General features: G+C 38.0%; 1 protein-coding gene across 6 annotated transcripts in view; it reads left to right on the top strand.

Moving 5' to 3' along the window:
• Positions 1-1,223: 1,223 nt before the first annotated feature.
• LOC137209365 (zinc finger protein 585A-like) overlaps positions 1,224-21,545 on the top strand; it is a 77,448-nt gene continuing 57,126 nt past the window's right edge. For 2 of the 6 annotated variants that reach the window (XR_010936008.1, XR_010936009.1), the window contains exons 1-2: positions 1,344-1,557; positions 3,806-3,864. Coding sequence is in view for 1 of the 6 variants with exons in the window: in XM_067710993.1 (XP_067567094.1) it covers positions 1,228-1,325; positions 3,806-3,864; positions 16,102-16,197 (253 nt within the window). In the remaining 5 variants the exon portion in view is untranslated. The other 4 variants (XM_067710993.1, XR_010936010.1, XR_010936007.1 and 1 more) reach the window with 4 other exon arrangements.

Raw genomic sequence — 21,545 nt, forward strand, 5'->3', positions numbered from 1 at the left:
GCCAGGTCAGGCTGAAGCTCCTGCGTTGGGAGCTCCAAGTCCGAACCACTGGACTAACAACAGAGAACCTCAGACCCCAGGGAATATTCATCAGAGTGAGGTGTCACGGAGGTCCTCATCTCAGCACCAAGACCCAGCTCTACCCAACAGCCTACAATCTCCAGTGTTGGAAGCCTCAGGCCAAACAACCAGTGAGATGGGAACATAATCCCACTCATAAAAAAAAAAAAAAAAAAAGGAGGAGTTACTAACAAAGAAACACAACAGTACTTCTTTTTATATTTGCCTATGTAGTTATCTTTACTGGTATTCTTTATTTGTTAATACGGCTTTAAGTTACTGTCTAGTGTTGAGTATCCTTCCTTTTCAGGCTAACAGACAGTTTAGAATTTCTTGTAGGGTAGGTCTACACTGACTTAGCTTGGACCAAACTTTAATCAGGCTTCTCTCGCCCTCACAAGCCCCAAACTTTGGCTGTCCCCCAGTGTGACCAAGCACAGAACTACAGAATATATCCTCCCATCCCTTAACAGCTCATTCCAAAAAGGGCTTAACAGAGTCAGACAAATTTCCAGTCAGACTACCCCATCAAGCTGTTTGTTCACCTCCTCCACTCACTCAATTTCCTCTCGAGTTCCCGCTAATCCTTCTTATTCCTCCCTAGAAAAGAAAAGTCTTTTTCTATTTAATTTTGAGACGCTTTCCGATCCTTAAGTCAGGGCATTATTTCTATTGCAGTAGTCTTTTTTAGAGGCTTCTCTTAACCCGAAGCCTGGATTTATTTTTGATATCCAACGCGCCATCTTGCTATCTTTTTCACTGCTGAGAGAAATGCTACCATATACTGTTTACTTTTAAACAGTATCATCTTATTGCTAGTATTTCCTAGTATTTAATTCATTTAATTTCCTAGTATTTAAAGTAACTTTCCTGTTCATATTCATAATTCACATTGATTTACAACTTTGCTTCCTTGGGTAGCCTGGTGTTTAAAAGGCACACTGGCTGTGAGACTGTTTTTATGAGGTACTAAAAGAACTCAGGGCTGCATACAGTAGAAGTGATAACCCTAGCCCACAATCTCTGAATTGCTAAGGAACAAAAATGTTACTGAAATTCTTTCAAGGTACTGGGCGAGCAGGCTTCTGGGAAATGGAGTCTGGAAGTTCGTGAGCTCACCGCGCATGGTCACGGGAACCGGTCTCTTTTTCGCGTCTCCTTCTGCGCATGTCTGATAGCCTGGAGGCTCTGCCTCTAGAAAGCCTCGGGACGATTGAGGCAGACGGTCACGGAGCGTCCGGGTCTGCGCGCCGCTCAGGGAGCTGGTGCGGCCCTAGTGGGAGTGGCGGGCGAGGCAGAAGGGTTGGACGAGGGCCGGGGGGAGGGAGGGGGCGGCCCTGCGCGGCTCCAGGGAGTAGGCGGGGGGACTGCGGTGCCCGAAGGTGGGGAGGAGCAGGACCCGCGGCGTAAGAACCTGAGAGGGCAGGTGGTGGCGGCCTTGGCGGAGTTTCTTTCTGGAGAAGTCGTCGGCGTCGGGCGTGGGGACGCCAGACCTCGGTGAGGCTGCAAATTCCGCGACGCAGGCCGCCTGGTCTCTGCGGCCACGGGCGTGGGGCGTGTGCACATACGTGATGGGTGCGCCCTGCCCGCGAGTGGGGGGCGGGTTTGAGGGGAGCTTGGGTGCAGGGCAGAACTAGGTATAAAGGAATCTGGGAAAGTTACCTACGTGAGACTTCATTCTCTCGTCTGTGAAACTCAAGATATTAATAACGTGCCTCGTGGGGTTGTTCAGAGGATTAAATACCATAGCACAGTGCCTGGCAGTAAATGTTAGCTACCGTGGTTCATAGAAATAATTCTTCTTACTCGTTACTTTATGGCTCACAACCTGTCACTTAGGTCAGTATAACTCTCCCCACTGTAGCAGATTAGAACACTGAGACTGAGAGGACAGTTATATAGACAAAGCCACAAAACTATCAGATAACAAACTAGAAGACATACTCAGATTTTCTCCTAATGTCATGGTCTTTCGCATTTACTGTCTTGGTTATAAAAGCCAGCATTGCATCCTCCCCAGAACTTAGCAAAAATAATTTGACGTGTGAAGAAATAATTTGAACGGTTGAGTATTACTATGTAACAGCTCTGTTTCTGGGATTTCTAGATGTCTTCGGAGTCCTGGGGACAGACAGCATAATTGTTTCTGAGTTAGTTCTGTAACAGTCTAGTTTTGTGTTCTGAGCAGCCTTGGTTTGAGTTTATTGAAGGTCCGACCTGAGATTCTATGGAATAATGGATACTAAGAGTTGAACTGCGGGCCTGGGTGAAGGTTCCAATGAAAATGAATTTGTTCCTTAGGTGCATTTCTCATCTACCTTGGAATAAAGTACCTCTTGTGAAGTAAGGAGGAGTCTCTAGGAACAGAATCTGACGTGGGAGAGAACCACTCCACCATTTGAGCAAGTGTCTTAGCAGAGGCAGTAGTTCCTAGAAGGGAGCAGATCCCAGGTTTGCACCGCCTGCTCAGAATGAGTGAGATTTGGATGTTGCCACATTCAGAAGTCGTCACAGGCTGCCTGATGGAGGAAAGTCTGGACAAGTTTTCAGAAGGCAGGGGAACTGGGCTGAGAGGAATGAAGGAGGGTTAGGCTACTCAGGAAATATAAGTTCATTGGAGAGCTTTTGAGGACATGGTGTGAGGAAAGGAGCTTTACAGCTAGATTGGAATGAATTCTGTTTTAGCAATCCCAGTTAAACCCGCACTCCCTATTTTTCACTCACTCATCCCAGATTCTGAGCTCTTAGCACAGTGAATCTGGCATCTAAAAATACGCTGATGATTTTCTTATACAAAACAGTATAAGAAGAACTTTCTATTTGTCTTGTTAAAAGTTGGGAAAAATTGGTCCTGAGGGTGTAAATGAATTTCCCTGGCTTTGTGTTAGTGGCAGAGCCAAGAGTAGATGTTGAGTCTCCTGATACCCAGGCCGGTTGCTGCTGCATCATCATTGGTAAAATGTTTCTTAAAAGGCAGTCTTTTGAGGATCTATATATACTTTTTTGTATTTTTCTTTTACTTTTATCCATATTAAAATTTTTTTTAATTAGTTGATTTTTAAAATTGAAGTATCATTGATTTACAGTGTTTCAGGTGTACAGCAAAGTGATTCAGTTACACATATATATATTCTTTTTCAGATTCTTTTCCATTATAGATTATTACAAGATACTGAATAGCTTTATATATATAACTATATTTTATAGTTCCCTGTGCTATACAGTAGGTCCTTGTTGTTTATCTATACACATACTTTAGAAAAACACTTAAAAAGTAGCCTTGAAATGCCTCCTTCCCTTTTTCCGTAGCTTTGGGTGAATTCTCTACCTCAAGCAGTAAATAAGAAAATATATGTGTACATTACAACATTTGCTGTATATCTTAATGAAAGCTTAGTGTTCCTTCATTTAGGGTATTGTTATTTGACCAATTTCCTTGTAATTTTTAAATTTCTTTGAAATAAAGGGGTACATATATTGTTTAAAAAAAAGTAGAAAATAATTACATTCACCCAGTGAAAAATTGCATACCCAAGCTCTGCATGACCATATCAACAGTCACACATAGACATGTGAGTACTTTTTTTCATATGTCCCTTCCTGCCCCTTCTGCAGGATGAAAAGGATATTCTCCCACATAGAAACATTTTACCCGGGCTATTTTTGTAGCCATTTAAATAGGCAAATCCAGGAGTTGCAGGCAGTCTATATCTCTAATGACTTTATTCCTCTCTTTCTGTCCCAGCTATACCTTCAGAGATTTCAACATTTTTCCAAGACCAGCAAAATATGAAGAAATCTTATGTGAGTTGTTAAAGTCTTTCTACACTGTTTAACAATGTATTTTATGAGGTTAATGACTCCTATACTTGAAATGGAAAAGTAGAAATAGGTAAAATGAAACTGAGGGAAACAGCATAGCATAATGGTTCTCAAACTTTAATGTGCATTAAAATCACCTGGAAAGTTTGCAAAACATGGAATGGGGCCTGAGATTGCAGGTGATGGTGATATTGAGGTCTACAGGCCAGTAACATTGGAATAGCAGGTCACTAGAGCAGAATTGGCAAGGAGACACATACACACAGATCATAAGAAATTATGTGGTTACCAAAATTAAGCTGCAAATATTTATTTATTTAAAAATTAATTTTTATTGGAGTATAGTTGCTTTATGATGTTGTGTTCATTTCTACAGTACAGCAAAGTGAATCAGCTATATGTATACCTATATCCCCTCTTATTTTTTGGAATTCCTTCCCATTTAGGTCACCACAGAGCGTTGAGTAGAGTTCCCTGAGCTATAGAGTAGGTTCTCATTAGAGCTGCAAATATTTCTGACCATTCTGGTGGTCATGGCCAAAAAAAGACTATGTTACATGGCTTTTATTGATCATGTGAATAAAGCTGCCTGCTTCCTTTTGGAGCCAAAAGATTTTCTGACATTGAAAGCTGAAAGAAGAAAAAAAAAAAACCTTTTGTTTCTTTTCTTGTAAATGATGAACAACCTTTTGGTGGCAACCATGAAATCAATGCCTGTAATTATTCTTCAGTGGATGCAAAAGATGGTACCAAGCAAAACCCTTGGTACCAAGATGGTACCAAGCAAAACCCAGATTTTTCAGGAGGCCATATTACTGATGCTCATGTAGACAGCTTTCTGATGGTCTTGGGTTTTTTGGGGGGGCCCACCCCTGCATAAAACTAGAACATCTACAGAATAAATTGACTGCATGTCCTTAAAATAAATTTCTAAAATTCTTTGTCTTGCTCAGTATATAGAGTGTTCAGTTAAGAGAAGATTTTCTGGCAGGTGTTTCTGCACCTAATCAAATTTCAATCTGCTTCATGCAGAATGGATTCTGCCTCATCATTTGCTGGAATTTGGTCAGTGAAAGTCACCAATAATATATATTGTTTAAGTACATGTAAACAATTAACCATTTTAAAGTGTACATTTCAGTGGCGTTTAATACATTCACAGTATTGTGCAACCATCATCACTATCTAGTTCCAGAACATTTCCATCATCCCAAAATAAAACCTAATACCCTTTAAAGTCATTCTCTATTCCCCTTTTACCCCAGTCCCTGGCAACTACTAATTTACTTTCTGACTCTAAGAACTTGCCTCTTGTAGATATTTTACATAAATGTAATTATACAGTATGTGTTTTTTGTGTCTTTCATTTAGTATGTTTTCAAATTTCATCCATATTGCAGCATGTATCAGATTTCATTCCTTCCCCACCCCCCAGCTTTATTAAGGTATAATTGACAAAATTGTAAGATATTTAAAGTACATATCATGACAATTTGATATACATATATGTTATGAAAGGATTCCTCCCATCTAGTAAATTAACACATCCACCACCTCACATATTTTTCTCTTTTTTTGTGAGACATTTAAGTTCTCCGCAGATTTGAATTATACAATCAATACAATGTTATCAGTGTAGTCACCATGTTATACATTAGATCCTCAGACCTTTTTCATTTTATAGCTGAAAGTTTGTACCCTTTTACCAAGATTTCATATCTTTTCATGACTCAATATTCCACTGTATGGAGGTACCACATTTTGTTTATGCAGGTATCAATTGATGGACGTCTTTGTTGTTTCCACCTTACAGCTATTGTGAATAGGGCCACCGTCAACATTTGTGCACATTTTTGTTTGAAAACCTGTTTTCTGCCTGTATCACTGCATCTTTTCCAGTCTTGAATAGTCTCATTAAATAATTGTATTTCATTAAAAAAAAAGAAAACCTGTTTCAATTATGGGTATATACCTAGAAGTAGAAATGCTGGGTCCTATGTTAATTATTTTTAACTTAATGAGGAACCACCAAACTTTTTCACAGTGGCTCCACAATTTTACATTTTCACCAGCAATATATGAGAGTTCCAGCTTTTCCTCATCCTCAGCAACACTTGTTAACATCTGTATTTTTTTATTATAGCCATCCTAGTGTGTGTGAAGTCGTATCTCATTGTGGTTTTGATTTGCTTTTCCCTAATGACAAATGAGCACCATTTTGTGTGCTTCTTGGACATTTCTATAACTACTTTGCAGACATATTTTTTCGTGTCCTTTGTCCATTTTTAAATTGGGTTGTTTATTATAAGAGTATTTCGGGTACTAGGCTTCTATCAGTTATATGATTTTCAAATATTTCCTCCCATTCTTTGAGTTGTCTTTTCATTCTTTTGATAGTATATACTTTGAATCAAAAAGGGTTTTAATTTTTTTTAATAAATTAGTTTAGTGGTGCTTGATTCTTTTTTTTATAAATTTATTTTATATTTGGCTGCGTTGGGTCTTTGTTGCTGCGTGCGGGCTTTCTCTAGTTGCAGCGAGCGGGGGCTACTCTTCGTTGCGGTGGGTGGGCTTCTCATTGCAGTGGCTTCTCGTTGTGGAGCACAGGCTCTAGGCACACAGGCTTCAGTAGTTGTGGCTCGCAGGCTCAGTAGTTGCGGCTCGGATCTAGAACGCAGGTTCAGTAGTTGTGGCTTACGGGCTTAGTTGCTCCATGGCATGTGGGATCTTCCCAGACCAGGGTTCAAACTCGTGTCCCCTGTATTGGCAGGAGGATTCTTAACCACTGCACCACCAGGAAAGCCCAAGGGTTTTAATTGTGATGAAGTTTGGTTTATCTATTTTTCTTCTGTTGTATGTGCTTTTGATGTCGTATCTAAGAACTCATTGCCAAACCAAGATCATGAAGATTTACTGTGTTTTCTCCTAAGAGTGTTACAGTTTTAGCTCTTACATTTAGGTCTTTGATCTATTTTGAGTTAATTTTTGCATATATAACATGAGGAAGGGGTCCAGTTTCATATATTTGTATGTGGATATCCAGTTGTCCCAACACCGTTTGTTGAAGAGACTGTTTTTTTCACGTTGAGTGGTCTTGGTACTCTTGATGAGAAATAGTTCACCAGAGATGTGTAGGTTTTTCCCCAGATTTTCAGTTCTGTTCACTTGATCTATATGTGTACCCTTATGCCAGTTCCATACTGTTTTGATTCTCTAGCTTTGTGGCAAGTTTTAAAGTCAGAACACGTGAGTCCTCTGATTTGTTCTTCTTTGTCAAGTTTATTTTGGCTATTCGAGGTTCCTTGCAATTCCACGTGAATATAAAGATCATGTCCATTTCTGCAAAAAAAGACTGTTGGATTTTTCATCGAATTTGTGGAACACTGGGGAGTATTCTTATCTTGACTATATTAAGTATTTTATCCCATGAACAAGGAGTGTCCTTCCATTATTTAGGTCTTTAATTTTTTTCAGCAAAGTCTTGTAGTTTTCAGTGTATACAAGTCTTGGACCTCCTTGGATAACTCTGTTCCAAAGTATTTTATTCTTTTTGATGGTATTGTAAGTACAGTTGTTTTCTTAATTTACTTTTGGATTGTTCATTAAACTGATATTTTGTGTGTTAATCTTGTGTTCTACAATTTTATTGAATTTATTAGCTCTAATAATTTTTTGATGGATATTTTAGGATTTTCTGTGTGTAAGATCATGTCATCTAAAGACAGAGATAGTTTTACTTCACTGTTTCTAATTTGGATGGCTTTATTTCTTTTTATTGCCTGGTTTCTCTGGCTGGGACTTCTTTTACAGTGTTGAATAGAAGTGACCAAGGTGGGTATTCTTGTCTTGTTCTACATTTTAGTGGGAAAGCTTTCAGTCTTTTACCATTAAATACTAGCTATGGGTTTTTCGTAAAAGCCTTTTTATCAGGTTGGGAAGTTCACTTCTATTCCTAGTTTATTGAGTGATTTTATCCTGAAAAGGTTTTGGATGTAGTCAAGTGCTTTTTCTGCTTCACTTGAGCATCATGTGGGGATTTTTCATCTTCATTTGGTATATTAAATTGATTTTCTCATGTTGAACTGCTCTTGCATTCCTGGTATAAATTCTACTTCGTCATGATTCATGATCTGTTTATTTATTTGTTCATTCATTCATTCATTCATTCATTCATTCGTAATGCACCACGCAGCTTGTGGGATCTTAGTTTCCCAACCAGGGATGGAACCCTTGCCCCCAGCAGTGGAAGTGTGGAATCCTAATCACTGAACCGCCAGGGAATTACCTATGATCCTTTTAATATGTTGTTTGGACTCAATTTTGTAGTATTTTGTTGAGGATATTACATTTATATTCATAAGGAATATTGGCCTGTAATTTCATTTTATTGTGATGCCTTTATCTAACTTAGATATTAGGGTAATTAATGCTGGCCTCATTGAATTAGTTAAGAAGTACAGTTTACCCTTGAACTACACAGGTTTAAACTGCATGGGTCCTCTTATATGCAGAGTTTTTTCAATACTAGATATTACAGTACTACACAATCCATGGATGGTTGAATCTGCAGGTGCAGAACCGCAGATAAGGAGGGATAGCTCTGAAGTTATACTCGGATTTTTAACCACACTGAGGTCATCACCCCTAACCCCTGCGTTTTTCAGGGGTCTGAAAAAAGTTTTTCAGGGTTTTTCTTCCTCTTTTTTGGAAGAGTTTGGGAAGGATTAGTGTTAATTCTTCTTTAAATGTTTGTTAAAATTCAGCAGTGAAGTCATATGGTTCTGGACTTTTCTTTGTTGAAAAGTTTTTGATTACTGATTTGATCTCTTTGCTTGCTATTCACATTTTGTATTTCTTCCTGAATCAGTTGGTTATTTGTGTTTCTAGGAATTTATTCATTTAATCTAAGTTTCTAATTTTTTGACGTAAATTGTTTTTAGTATTGTCTTATAACCCTCTTTATTTCTGTTAGGTTGGTAGTAATGTCTCCATTTCTGATTTGAATATTTTGAGTCTTTTTTACTTTGTCAGTCTAGCTAGAGGTTTGTCAGTTTTGTTGATTGTTTTTTAAAGAAGCACTTTTGGTTTTGTTCATTCTATTTTTTTCCCCACTTATTTGTCTCTCCTCTAATCTTTATTATTTCCTTTCTCCTGTCAGAGACAAAGACCAAAATATATCTATATTCCTTACTGTATCACAGTATCAGAAGGATAGAGACAAACAGAGAGAACACCATGTGATGACAGAAGCAGAGATTGGAGTAATGCAGCTTCAATCCAGAGAATGTCAAGTATTGCTGGCCACCATCGGAAATAAGGGGGAGGCAAGGAAAGTTTCTGTCTAGAGTCCCAGAGGGAGCATGGCCTTGCTAACACCTTGCTTTTGGACGTCTAGACTCTAGAACTATGAGAGGATAAATTTCTCATTACAAACCACCAGTTTGTGGGAATTTGTCATAGCAGCCCTAGGGATCTAATCCATGTGCCATAGATTTGTAATTATTGTTTTATGCTTTTGTCTTTTAAGTTAGATAGAGAAAAAAGGAGTTATTAACCAAAAATATAATAATATTGGCTTTCACATATACCTTTATAGTTTTTTAAATTATTTGTTTGTTTGTTTATTTATTTTATTTATTTATTTTGGCTGTGCCGGGTCTTAGTTGAAGCATGTGGGCATGCGGGACCTTTAGTGGTGGCATGTGGACTTCTTAGTTGTGGCATGCAGGCTCCTTAGTTGCGGCATGTGGACTCTTAGTTGCAGCACGTATGTGGGATCTAGTTCCCCAACCAAGGATCAAACCTGAGCCCCCTGCATTGGGAGCGCAGAGTCTTACCCACTGGACCACCAGGGAAGTCCCTACCTTTATTGTTTAATAGTGTTCTTTGTTTCTTTAACTAGCTTTGAGTTAGTGTCTTCCATTCATTTTAGCCTGAAGGACTCTTTAGGTTTTCTTGAAGGACAAGTCTATTAGCAACAAACTCCCTCGGCTTTTGTTTATCTGAGAATGGCTTAATTTCTCTTTGTTTGGAAGAACAGTATTTTTGAATATAGAATTCTTCATTGAAAGTTTTTCTTTCAGCACTTTAATATGTCATGCCACTGCCTCTTGTCCTCCATGGTTCTGATGAGAAAATATTCCTTTTCAGGATCTTCTGTACATGATGAGTCACTTCTCTCTTATTTCTTTCAAGATTCTCTTTATCTTTGACAATTGATTATACTGTGTTTTAGTGGGTCTCTTTGTGCGTATCTTACTTGAAGTTCCTTGAGCTTTTTGGATATGTAGGTTCATGTTTTTCATCAACTTTGGGAGGTTTTCGGCTTTTATTTTTTCAAATATTTTTTCTGTCTTTTACTTTCCTTCTGGTACTCCCAATATGCAAATGTTGGTGTGCTTGATGGTGTCCCACAGGTCTCTTAGGCTCTGTTTATCTTTCTTTATTCTTTTTTCTTTCTCAAACTGTATAATTTCAGTTTACCTATCTTCTAGTTTGCTGATTCTTTTTTCCATCTGTTCACATCTGCTGTTGAACCCTCTACTGAAGTTTTTATTTCAATTTTTGTACTTTTCAACTTCAGTATTTCTATTTGTTGATGTTCTCTTTGGTGGAACATCATTCTTCTGGTTTCCTTTAATTTACCCCCCATGGTTCCTTTACTTCTTTAACCTTATTTAAGACAATAGATTTATAATCTTTGTCTAGTAAATTCAAAGATTAGGCCTCCTCAGGGAAGGTGTCTGTGAATTTTTTTCTTGTGAAAGGGTTATACTTTCTCATTTAAATGCCTTATAATTTTTTGGTGAAACTGGACATTTTGAATATTATAATGTGTTAATTCAGAGATCAGATCTCCTCCCCAACCCTCAGAGTTGTTACTGTTGTGTGAGGCATAGTTTTTTGTTTGTTTTGTAAATGTCTAAACTATTTTTGTAAAGACTGTCTTCTTTGTTGCATGTCATTACTGAAATCTCTGTCCCATTTACATAGTGCTCAACTAGTGATTTAACAAGAGATTTCCTTAAGTGCCTGGAGTCAACAAAACCAAAAATCTCCCCAGTCCTTACTGTAGGGTTTGTATGTATTGGAGCATATCCTCAACACCACACTGGGCAGTTTAAAACTCTTCCCTCACCCTCACTTCTTATTTGTACAGAGCTTGACAGTCACCCAGAGTTGAGAGCTTAGGATTTTGTCAGGTCTTTTTTGAACATGTGCTTCATCCTAGATATGTGTGGGTCTTCTAGATTTCCAGGACTATATGGAAACTTTTCAAAGCCCCAAAGCATTTCACTCCCCAGCTTTTCTTCACAGACTTTTTTGACATATCTTTTGTTTGCTCCAGCTGACGTCCTTTGCCCCAGTGGCAGTAGCTGGTTCATTTGCCTTTAAATGTTTTCAGTAAATGCCCTTCATGTAGTCATTTCTCTGATGTAAGAGGTTCTGAGCATTCTGCTGTAGTCTTTTCAGGTCTCCACCAGACAGTTCAAAACAAACAACCCCAATTGTTGAGAAATAACTCCATTCTGCTCTCTCTGGCACCAGGAATCTACACCAAGAATATTGGAGTCCATCTTCAAGACCAAATGTTACTGGTTGAACTGCCTCCTGAAAATTTATATGTTAAAGTCCTAATCATTGATATCTCAGAATATGATCTTACTGGGAGAAAGGGTCTTTACAGAGGTAGTCAGGTTAAAGTGAGGTCATTAGAGTGGGCCCTAATCCAATACTAGTGTCCTTATAAAAGGGAAATTTGGACACAGAGCTACATATAGCAGGAAAACGTTGTAGAGTTACAGGGAGAAGACAGCCATCTGAAAGCCAAGGAGAAAGGCTTTGAATAGATTCTTATCTCACAGCCCTCAGAAGGAACCAGCCCTGCTGACATCTTAATCTTGGACTTCTAGCCTCCAGATCTGTGAGATAATAAACTTATGTTGTTTAAGCCACTCAGTCTGTATACTTTGTTATGGCAACCGTAGCAAGCTAATACAGCCTGAGAGGGTGAGATGGAGCAAGGGTAAGTTAAAACAACACAAGATCCCGCCTACCAGATTTCAGTTGCATTTTTCTTGATTAATCATTCTCTTGATTGTTGTAACCTTTGTCTATTTTCCAGAGTTCTGCTAAAGTTGATTCTGATAGTTTTTGCCAGGTTTTTAGGTGTTCCTTTGGAGGGATGTGGCCCTGAGAGTTCTGTGCTCTGCTGTTTTCCCTGGTCAGAGTCTGTTACCAATGATACATTGCAGTTTTGGAGTTACTTGACCTCTCTGCATCATTTGACCCCACTGCCTGCTCTTCTGCACAGCCTCTACTAGCAGCTCCTATAACTTCATACAGCCCTCCTTCTACCCCTCTAGTGATGTCTCCTTCAGAACAATTAAGGACTTTGACTCCTGGCAATTAATGTATCCCTGTATATTAGTTTCCTGTTACAGCTGTAACAAATTGCCACAGATTTAATGGTTTAAACCAACACAAAGTTAGAGGGAAGTCCAAATTAACCTTACAAGGTGATGACAGGACTTGTACCTTCTGGGCTCTGGTGGGAGAATCTGTTTCCTTGCTTTTTTCAGCTGTTGTGACACCTTCCTCCATTTTCAAGGCATATCACATCAGTCTCAACTCTTTATATTGCCTTCTCCTCTTCTGTAGTCACATCTCTTTCTGGCTCCTTCTTATTTATTAGGACACTTTTGATTATCCTTAGCGTCCACCTGGATAATCCAGGATGCTCTCTTTTCAGGATTCTTAGCTAATCACATCTGCAAAGGCCCTCTTGCCGTATACAGTAATATTCACATGTTCCAGGATTAGGACATGAATATCCTTATGCCATTATTCAGCCTACCACAGCTGGGTTTTCATCCTTGACTCACTGTTCATATACATGTTTATACATTTATATATATACATTAATTTCTCATTCTATTTGTATAAGTAGAAATGTATGTATCATGGAAGAATATATATTTTGTTTTATATGCTTCTTAGAATTATGTCAGTTATCTCATTTGATATGTAGGTTACTGTATCTCCGTTTTAAAAATTTTAATATTGTACTTAAGATTGGTCCAAATTTTTAATTTTTAATGTCATATAATATTTTATTATGAGACCATACCACATTTTAGTTTTCCATTTCTTTACTGAGAGATGCTTGCTATTTCCATTTTTCAGTGTCATGTATAATACAGGTGTACCTTGTTTTATTGTGCTTTGCTTTACTGCACTTCACAGATACCGTATTTTTTTACAAATTGAAGGTTTATGGTAAATCTGCATCGAGTCTTTTGGCACATTGTTCCAAAAGCATTTGCTCACTTCTTGTCTGTTGTCATATTTTGGTAATTTTCACAATATTTCAAACGTTTTCATTATTATTATATTTGTTATGGTGATCTGTGATCAGTGATCTTTGATGTTACTATTGTAATTGTTTGGGGGCACCACAAACCACACCCATATAAGACAGTGAACTTAAATGTATCTGTTTCGACTGCTCCACCAACCAGCTGTTCTCCAGTCTCTTTCCCTCTCCTTGGGCCTCTGTATTCCCTGAGACACAACAGTATTGAAATTAGGCAAACTAATAACTCTACAATGGCCTTTAAGTGTTCAATGAAAGGAAGAATCACACATCTCTCACTTTAAATCAAAAGCTAGATTAAACTTAGTGAGGAAAGCATGCCGAAAGCCTAGATAGACCAAAAGCTAGGCCTCTTGCACCAAACTGTTAGTCAAGTTGTGAATGCAAAGGAAAAGTTCTTGAAGGAAATTAAAAGTGCTACTCCAGTAAACACACAAATGATAAGAAAGTGAAACAGCCTTATTGCTGATATGGAGAAAGTTTTAGTGGTCTGGATAGAAGATGAAAGCAGCTACAACATTCCCTTAACCAAAGCCTAATCCAGAGCAAGGACCTAATTCTCTTTTCTTCAATTCCATGTAAGGCTGAGAGAGGTGAGGAAAGCTGCAGAAGAAACATCTGAAGCTAGCAGAGGCTGGTTCATGAGGTTTAAGGAAAGAAGACGTCTCCATAATATCAAAGTGCAAGGTGAAGCAGCAAGTGCTGATGTAGAAACTATAGCAAGTTATCTAGAAGATCTAGCTAAGATAATTAGTGAAGGTGGCTACACTAAACAACAGATTTTCAGTGTAGACAAAACAGCCTTAAATTGGAAGAACATACCATCTAGGACTTGCATGGCTAGAGAGGAGAAGTCAGTGCCTGGCTTCAAAGGACAGGCTGATTCTCTTGTTAGGGGCTAATGCAGCTGTTGACTTTAAGTTGAAGCCGATGCTCATTTACCATTTGCAAAGTCCTAGGACCCTTAAGAATTATGCTAAATCTACTCTGCCTGTGCTCTATAAATGGAACAACAGGGCCTGGATGACAGCACATCAGTTTATAACATGGTTTGATGAATATTCTAAGCCTACTATTGAGACTTACTGCTCAGAAAAAAAGATTCCTTTCAGAATACTACTGTTCATTGACAGTGCACCTGGTCACCCAAGAGCTCTGATGGAGATGTACAATGAGATTAATAATGTTTTCATGCCTGATAACACAGCGTCTGCAGCCCATGGGTCAAGGAGTGATTTTGATGTTCAAGTCTTGTTATTTAAAAAATACGTTTCATAACACTATAGCTGTCATAGACAGTGATTTCTCTGATGGATCTGGCAAAGTAAAAACCTGGAAAGGATTCACCATTCTAGAAGCCATTAGGAATGTTTGTGATTCATCAGAAGAGGTCCACGTATCAACATTAACAGGAATTTTGAAGAAGCTGATTTCAGCCCTCATGGATGACTTTGAGGAGTTTGAGACTTCAGAGGAGGAAGTAATTGCAGGTATGGTAGAAATAGCAAGAGAACTACAACTAGAAGTGGAGCCTGAAGATATTACTGAATTACTCCAATCTCTTGATAAAACTTTAACGGTTGAGGAGTTGCTCCTTCTAGATGAGCAAAGAAAGTGGTTTCTTGAGATCGAATCTACTCTTGGTGAAGATTGTATGAGACTGTTCAGTTATGGGAAGAAAATACTCAGGTGCCTACCTACATTTTTTTAATCTAAAAAAAAGAATGAAATTTTATATATAGATTGACAATATAAGTTTACAATTTATAAATAAATAAAAAGGTTTCCCAGAAGGAAGAGTAAGCAGATATTTTGGACACCCCTATTCTACAGGAGTTATATCCAAAATTATTCAATAACTCACTCCCTGAATAACTCCATAGCTCTTTATCTTATCATAGTCCCAAATGGTACTCTCTTATGCGCTAATTGCTTTTCCTTTAACTACTATTCTTAGAGGTATCCATGGTTATGCTGTTGCCCCAGGTTCATGACTGTTACTCTAATGTTGTTTAACCACTCAGAATTTTACCTCCTCAGTGAAACCCACCCTAATAGCAGGAATAGAACTTTTGTCCCCTTTGAAACCGCAATCAACTTTGCTCATCTTTTCACAATAGTAACATCTTATTGTATTTATATGCTTGTATATTTGTCTGTTTTTCAGATTATATGCTTCTTGATAACAGTAACATTGCTTTGTCTTCAGATTCCCCCAAAGTAGGATAGTTTTTATGGCATGCAAGCATCAATAACTTATATTAATAACTGGAGGGAATTAGTAGGGAATATCTGTTAGGATTTCTCCCTCTCTAACCAAGTACAGTGCAGAAGTAGACATCCCAAAACGTATTTTGATTGACTCTGAATAGTGAACAGTATAACCATTCTCATGTAGCTTCTCCATGTCTTTCAATTCTGATTACTTAAATTTGAGCACAAATGTGCTATTTCAGGAATCCTTATCATTTGAGGATGTGACTTTGGACTTCACCCAGGAGGAGTGGCAGCAGCTGGACCCTGCTCAGAGGACACTGTACAGGGATGTGATGCTGGAGAACTATAGTCACCTCGTCTCAGTGGGTAGGGATTGTTTTCCATGTAGATTCCTAGTATGCATGTCCTTTCTTGGTTGCTGACACCTGTGGAAATTTTTTGAGTTTGAAGATACTTAGGCTTGAGATCCAGGGTGATAAGAAGAAGGACTGCTGAAACACCATAAAGAATTTTTCTTATCCCAATAATAGATTGAAATTGGTCCCTGAAGCTTCATTTTCTGTTTTCTTCAGGAGCCGTAAAGCCCATGAGCCTAGCGCAATTCCCATGTTATTTCCCATTCACAGGGTATTGCATCCCTAAACCAGAACTGATCTTCAGGTTGGAACAAGGAGAGCAACCATGGGTATTAGAGGAAGAGTCCCCAAGCCAGAGCTCCCCAGGTGAGTTAGGCTGTATTAAACAGAAGGACACCTGGTGATAGGTACGAATTCTTATTAATCTTAAGTATTGCTCATGTCTTCATTTTTTCTTTTAACATCTTTATTGGAGTATAATTGCTTTACAGTGTTGTGTTAGTTTCTGCTGTGTGACAAAGTGAATCAGCTTTATGCATATATATATCCCCATATTCCCTCCCTCTTGCATCTCCCTCCCACCTTCCTTATCCCATCCCTCTAGGTGGTTGCAAAGCACCAAGCTGATCTCCCTGTGCCATGCAGCTGCTTCCCACTAGCTATCTATTTTACATTTGGTAGTGTATATATGTCAATGCTACTCTCTTGCTTCATCCCATCTTACCCTTCACCCTCCCAGCGTCCTCAAGTCCATTCTCTACGGCTGTGTCTTTATTCCTGTCCTGCCCGTAGGTTCATCAGAACCTTTTTTTTTCTTTTAGATTCCATATATATGTGTTAGTACATGGTATTTATATTTCTCTTTCTGAGTTACTTCACTCTGTATGACAGACTGTAGGTCCATCCACCTTACTACAAATAACTCAATTTTGCTTCTTTTTTATGGCTGAGTAATACTACATTGTATATATGTACCACATCTTCTTTATCCATTCGTCTGTCGATGGGCATTTAGGTTGCTTCAATGTCCTGGCTGTAGTAAATAGAGCTGCAGTGAACATTGTGGTACATGACTCTTTTTGAATTATGGTTTTCTCAGGGTATATACCCAGTAGTGGGATTGCTGGGTCATATGGTAGTTCTATTTTTAATTTTTTAAGGAGCCTCCATACTGTTCTCCATAGTGGCTGTACAAATTTACATTCCCACCAACAAGGCAAGAGTGTTCCCTTTTCTCCACACCCTCTCCAGCATTTATTGTTTGCAGATTTTTTGATGATGGCCATTCTGACCGGTGTGAGGTGATACCTCATTGTAGTTTTGATTTGCATTTCTCTAATGATTAGTGATGTTGAGCACATTTTCATGTGTTTGTTGGCAATCTGTATATCTTCTCTGGAGAAATGTCTATTTAGGTCTTCTGCCCATTTTTGGATTGAGTTGTTTGTTTTTTTGATACTGAGCTGCATGAGCTGCTTGTATATTTTGGAAATTAATTCTTTGTCAGTTGCTTCATTTGCAAATATTTTCTCCCATTCTGAGGGTTGTCTTTTCATCTTGTTTATGGTTTCCTTTGCTCTGCCAAAGCTTTTAAGTTTCATTAGGTCCCATTTGTTTATTTTTGTTTTTATTTCCATTTCTCTAGGAGGGGGGACAAAAAGGATCTTGCTGTGATTTATGTCATAGAGTGTTCTGCCTATGTTTTACTCTAAGAGTTTTATAGTGTCTGGCCATACATTTAGGTCTTTAATCCATTTTGAGTGTATTTTTGTGTATAGTGTTAGGAAGTGTTCTAATTTCATTCTTTTACCTGTAGCTGTCCATTTTTCCCAGCACCACTTATTGAAGAGGCTGTCTTTTCTCCATTGTATACTCTGGCCTTTTATCAAATATAAGGTGACCATATGTGCATGTTTTATCTCTGGGCTTTCTATCCTGTTCCACTGATCTATATTTCTCTTTTTGTGCCAGTACGATACTGTATTGATTAGTGTAACTTTGTAGTATAGTCTGAAGTCCAGGAGTCTGATTCCTCCAGCTCCATTTTTCTTCTCAAGATTGTTTTGGCTACTCGGGATATTTTCTGTTTCCATACAAATTGCGAAAATTTTTGTTCTAGTTCTGTGAAAAATGCCAGTGGTAGTTTGATAGGGATTGCATTGAATCTGTAGATTGCTTTGGGTAGTATAGTCATTTTCACAACATTGATTCTTCCAATTCAAGAACATGGTATATCTCTCCATCTATTTGTATCGTCTTTAATTTCTTTCATCAGTGTCTTATAATTTTCTGTATACAGGTCTTTTGTCTCCTTAGGTAGGTTTATTCCTAGGAATTTTATTCTTTTTGTTGCAATGGTAAATGGGAGTGTTTCCTTAATTTCACTTTCAGATTTTTCATCATTAGTGTATAGGAATGCAAGAGATTTCTGTGCATTAATTTTGTATCCTGCTACTTTACCCAATTCATTGGTTAGCTCTAGTAGTTTTCTGGTAGCATCTTTAGGGTTCTTTATGTATAGTATCATGTCATCTGCAAACAGTGACAGTTTTACTTCTTTTCCGATTTGGATTCCTTTTATTTCTTTTTCTTCTCTGATTGCTGTGGCTATAACTTCCAAAACTACGTTGAATAATAGTGGTGAGAGTGGGCAACCTTGTGTTGTTCCTGATCTTAGAGGAAATGGTTTCAGTTTTTCACCATTGAGAATGATGTTGGCTGTGGGTTTGTCATATATGGCCTTTATTATGTTGAGGTAGGTTCCCTCTATGCCCACTTTCTGAGGGTTTTTATCATAAATTAGTGTTGAATTTTGTCAAAAGCTTTTTCTGCATCTATTGAGATGATCATATGGTTTTTATCCTTCAGTTTGTTAATATGGTGTATCACATTGATTGATTTGCATATATTGAAAAATCCTTGCATTCCTGGGATAAACCCCACGTGATCATGGTGTATGATCCTTTTAATGTGCTGTTGGATTTGTTTGCTAGTATTTTGTTGAGGATTTTTGCATCTATGTTCATCAGTGATATTGGCCTGTAGTTTTCTTTTTTTGTGACATCCTTGTCTGGTTTTGCTATCAGGATGATGGTGGCCTCGTAGAATGAGTTTGGGAGTGTTCCTCCCTCTGCTGTATTTTGGAAGAGTTTTAGAAGGATAGGTGTTAACTCTTCTCTAGTTATTTGATAGAATTCTCCTGTGAAGCCATCTGGTCCTGGGCTTTTGTTTGTTGGAAGATTTTTAATAAAATTTTTGATTTCAGTGCTTGTGATTGGCTTATATTTTCTATTTCTTCCTGGTTCAGTCTCAGAATGTTGTGCTTTTCTAAGAATTTGTCCATTTCTTCCGGGTTGTCCATTTGATTAGCATATAGTTGCTTGTACTAATGTCTCATGATCCTCTGTATATCTGCAGTGTCAGTTGTTACTTCTCCTTTTTCATTTCTAATTCTGTTGATTTGAGTCTTCTCCCTTTTTTTCTTGATAAGTCTGGCTAATGGTTTATCAATTTTGTTTATCTTAAAGAACCACTTTTAGTTTTATTTATCTTCGCTATCGTTTCCTTCACTTCTTTTTCATTTATTTCTGGTCTGATCTTTATGATTACTTTCCTTCTGCTAACTTTGGGGGTTTTTTCTTCTTCTTTCTCTAATTGCTTTAGATGTAAGGTTAGGTTGTTTATTTGAGATTTTTCTTTTTTCTTGGGGTAGGATTGTCTTGCTATAAACTTCCCTCATAGAACTGCTTTTGCTGCATCCCATAGGTTTTCGGTCATCGTGTTTTCATTGTCATTTGTTTTTAGGTATTTTTTGATTTCCTCTTTGATTTCTTCAGTGATCTCTTGTTATTTAATAGCATATTGTTTAGCTTCCATGTGTTTGTATTTTTAAATTAATTAATCTATTTTTGGCTGCATTGGGTCTACGTTGCTGCATGGGCTTTCTGTTGTTGCAGTTAGAAGGAGCTACTCTTCGTTTCGGTTCACAGGCTTCACCTTGCGGTGGCTTCTCTTGTCGCAGAGCACAGGCTCTAGGCGCACGGGCTTCAGTAGTTTTGGCTTGCGGGCTATAGAGCGCCAGCTCAGTAGTTGTGGTGCACGGGCTTAGGTTTTCCGTGGCCTGTGGGATCTTCCCGGACCAGAGCTCGAGCCCATGTCCCCTGCATTGGCAGGCAGATTCTTAACCACTGCACCACCTTGGAACCCCACATGTTTGTATTTTTTACAGTTTTTTTCCTGTAAATTATATTTAGTCTCATAGCATTGTGGTTGGAAAAGATACTTGATACGATTTCAATTTTCTTAAATTTACCAAGGCTTGATTTTTGACCCAGGATATGGTCTATCCTGGAGAATATTCCATGAGTGCTTGAGAAGAAGCACTCTGTTGTTTTATTCTGTTGTTTTTTGATGGAATGTCCTATAAGTATCAATTAAGTCCATCTTTTAATGTGTCATTTAAAGCTTGTGTTTCCTTATTTATTTTCATTTTAGATGATCTGTCCATTGGTGAAAGTGGGGTGTTAAAGTTCCCTAGTATTATTGTGTTACTGTCCATTTCCCCTTTTATGGCTGTTAGCATTTGCCTTATGTATTGAGGTGCTCCTATGTTGGGTGCATAAATATTTACAATTGTTATATCTTCTTTTTGGATTGATCCCTTGATCATTATGTAGTATCCTTGTCTCTTGTAATTGTCTTTATTTTAAAGTCTATTTTGTCTGATATGAGAATTGTTACTCCAGCTTTCTTTTGGTTTCCATTTGCATGGAATGTCTTTTTCCATCCCCTCATTTTCAGTCTGTATGTGTCCATAGGTCTGAAATGGGTCTCTTGTAGACAGCATATATACTGGTCTTGTTTTTGTATCCATTCAGCCAGCTGTGTCTTTTGGTTGGAGCATTTAATCCATTTATATTTAAGGTAGTTATCGATATGCATGTTCCTATTACCATTTTCTTAATTGTTTTGGGTTTATTATTGTAGGTCTTTTCCTTCTCTTGTGTTTCCTGCCTAGAGAAGTTTCTTTAGCATTTGTTGTAAAGCTGGTTTGGTGGTGCTGAATTCTCTTAACATTTGCTCATCTGTAAAGGTTTTAATTTCTCCATCGAATCTGAATGAGATCCTTGCTGGGTAGAGTAATCTTGGTTGTTGGTTTTTCTCTTTCATCACTTTAAATATGTTCTGCCACTCTGTTCTGGCTTGCAGAGTTTCTGCTGAAAAATCAGCTGTTAACCTTATTGAGATTCCCTTGTATGTTATTTGTTGCTTTTCACTTGCTGCTTTAATATTTTTTCTTTGTATTTAATTTTTGATAGTTTGATTAATGTGTGTCTCTGCGTGTTTCTCTTTGGGTTTATCCTGTATGGGACTCTCTGTGCTTCCTGGACTTGATGGACTATTTCCTTTTCCATGTTAAGGAAGTTTTCGACTATAATCTCTTCAAATATTTTCTCAGACCCTTTCTTTTTCTCTTCTTTTTCTGGGACCCATAAAATTCGAATGTTGGTGCGTTTAGTGTTGTCCCAGACGTCTCTGAGACTGTCTTCAATTCTTTTCATTCTTTTTTCTTTATTCTGCTCCCTGGGAGTTATTTCCACCATTTTATCTTACAGCTCACTTATCCATTCTTCTGCCTCAGGTATTCTGTTACTGATTCCTTGTAGAGTATTTTTAACTTCAGTAATTGTGTTGTTCATTACTGTTTGTTTGCT

This window comes from Pseudorca crassidens, chromosome 16, assembly GCF_039906515.1.
Source record: "Pseudorca crassidens isolate mPseCra1 chromosome 16, mPseCra1.hap1, whole genome shotgun sequence".
Classification (NCBI taxonomy): domain Eukaryota; kingdom Metazoa; phylum Chordata; class Mammalia; order Artiodactyla; family Delphinidae; genus Pseudorca; species Pseudorca crassidens.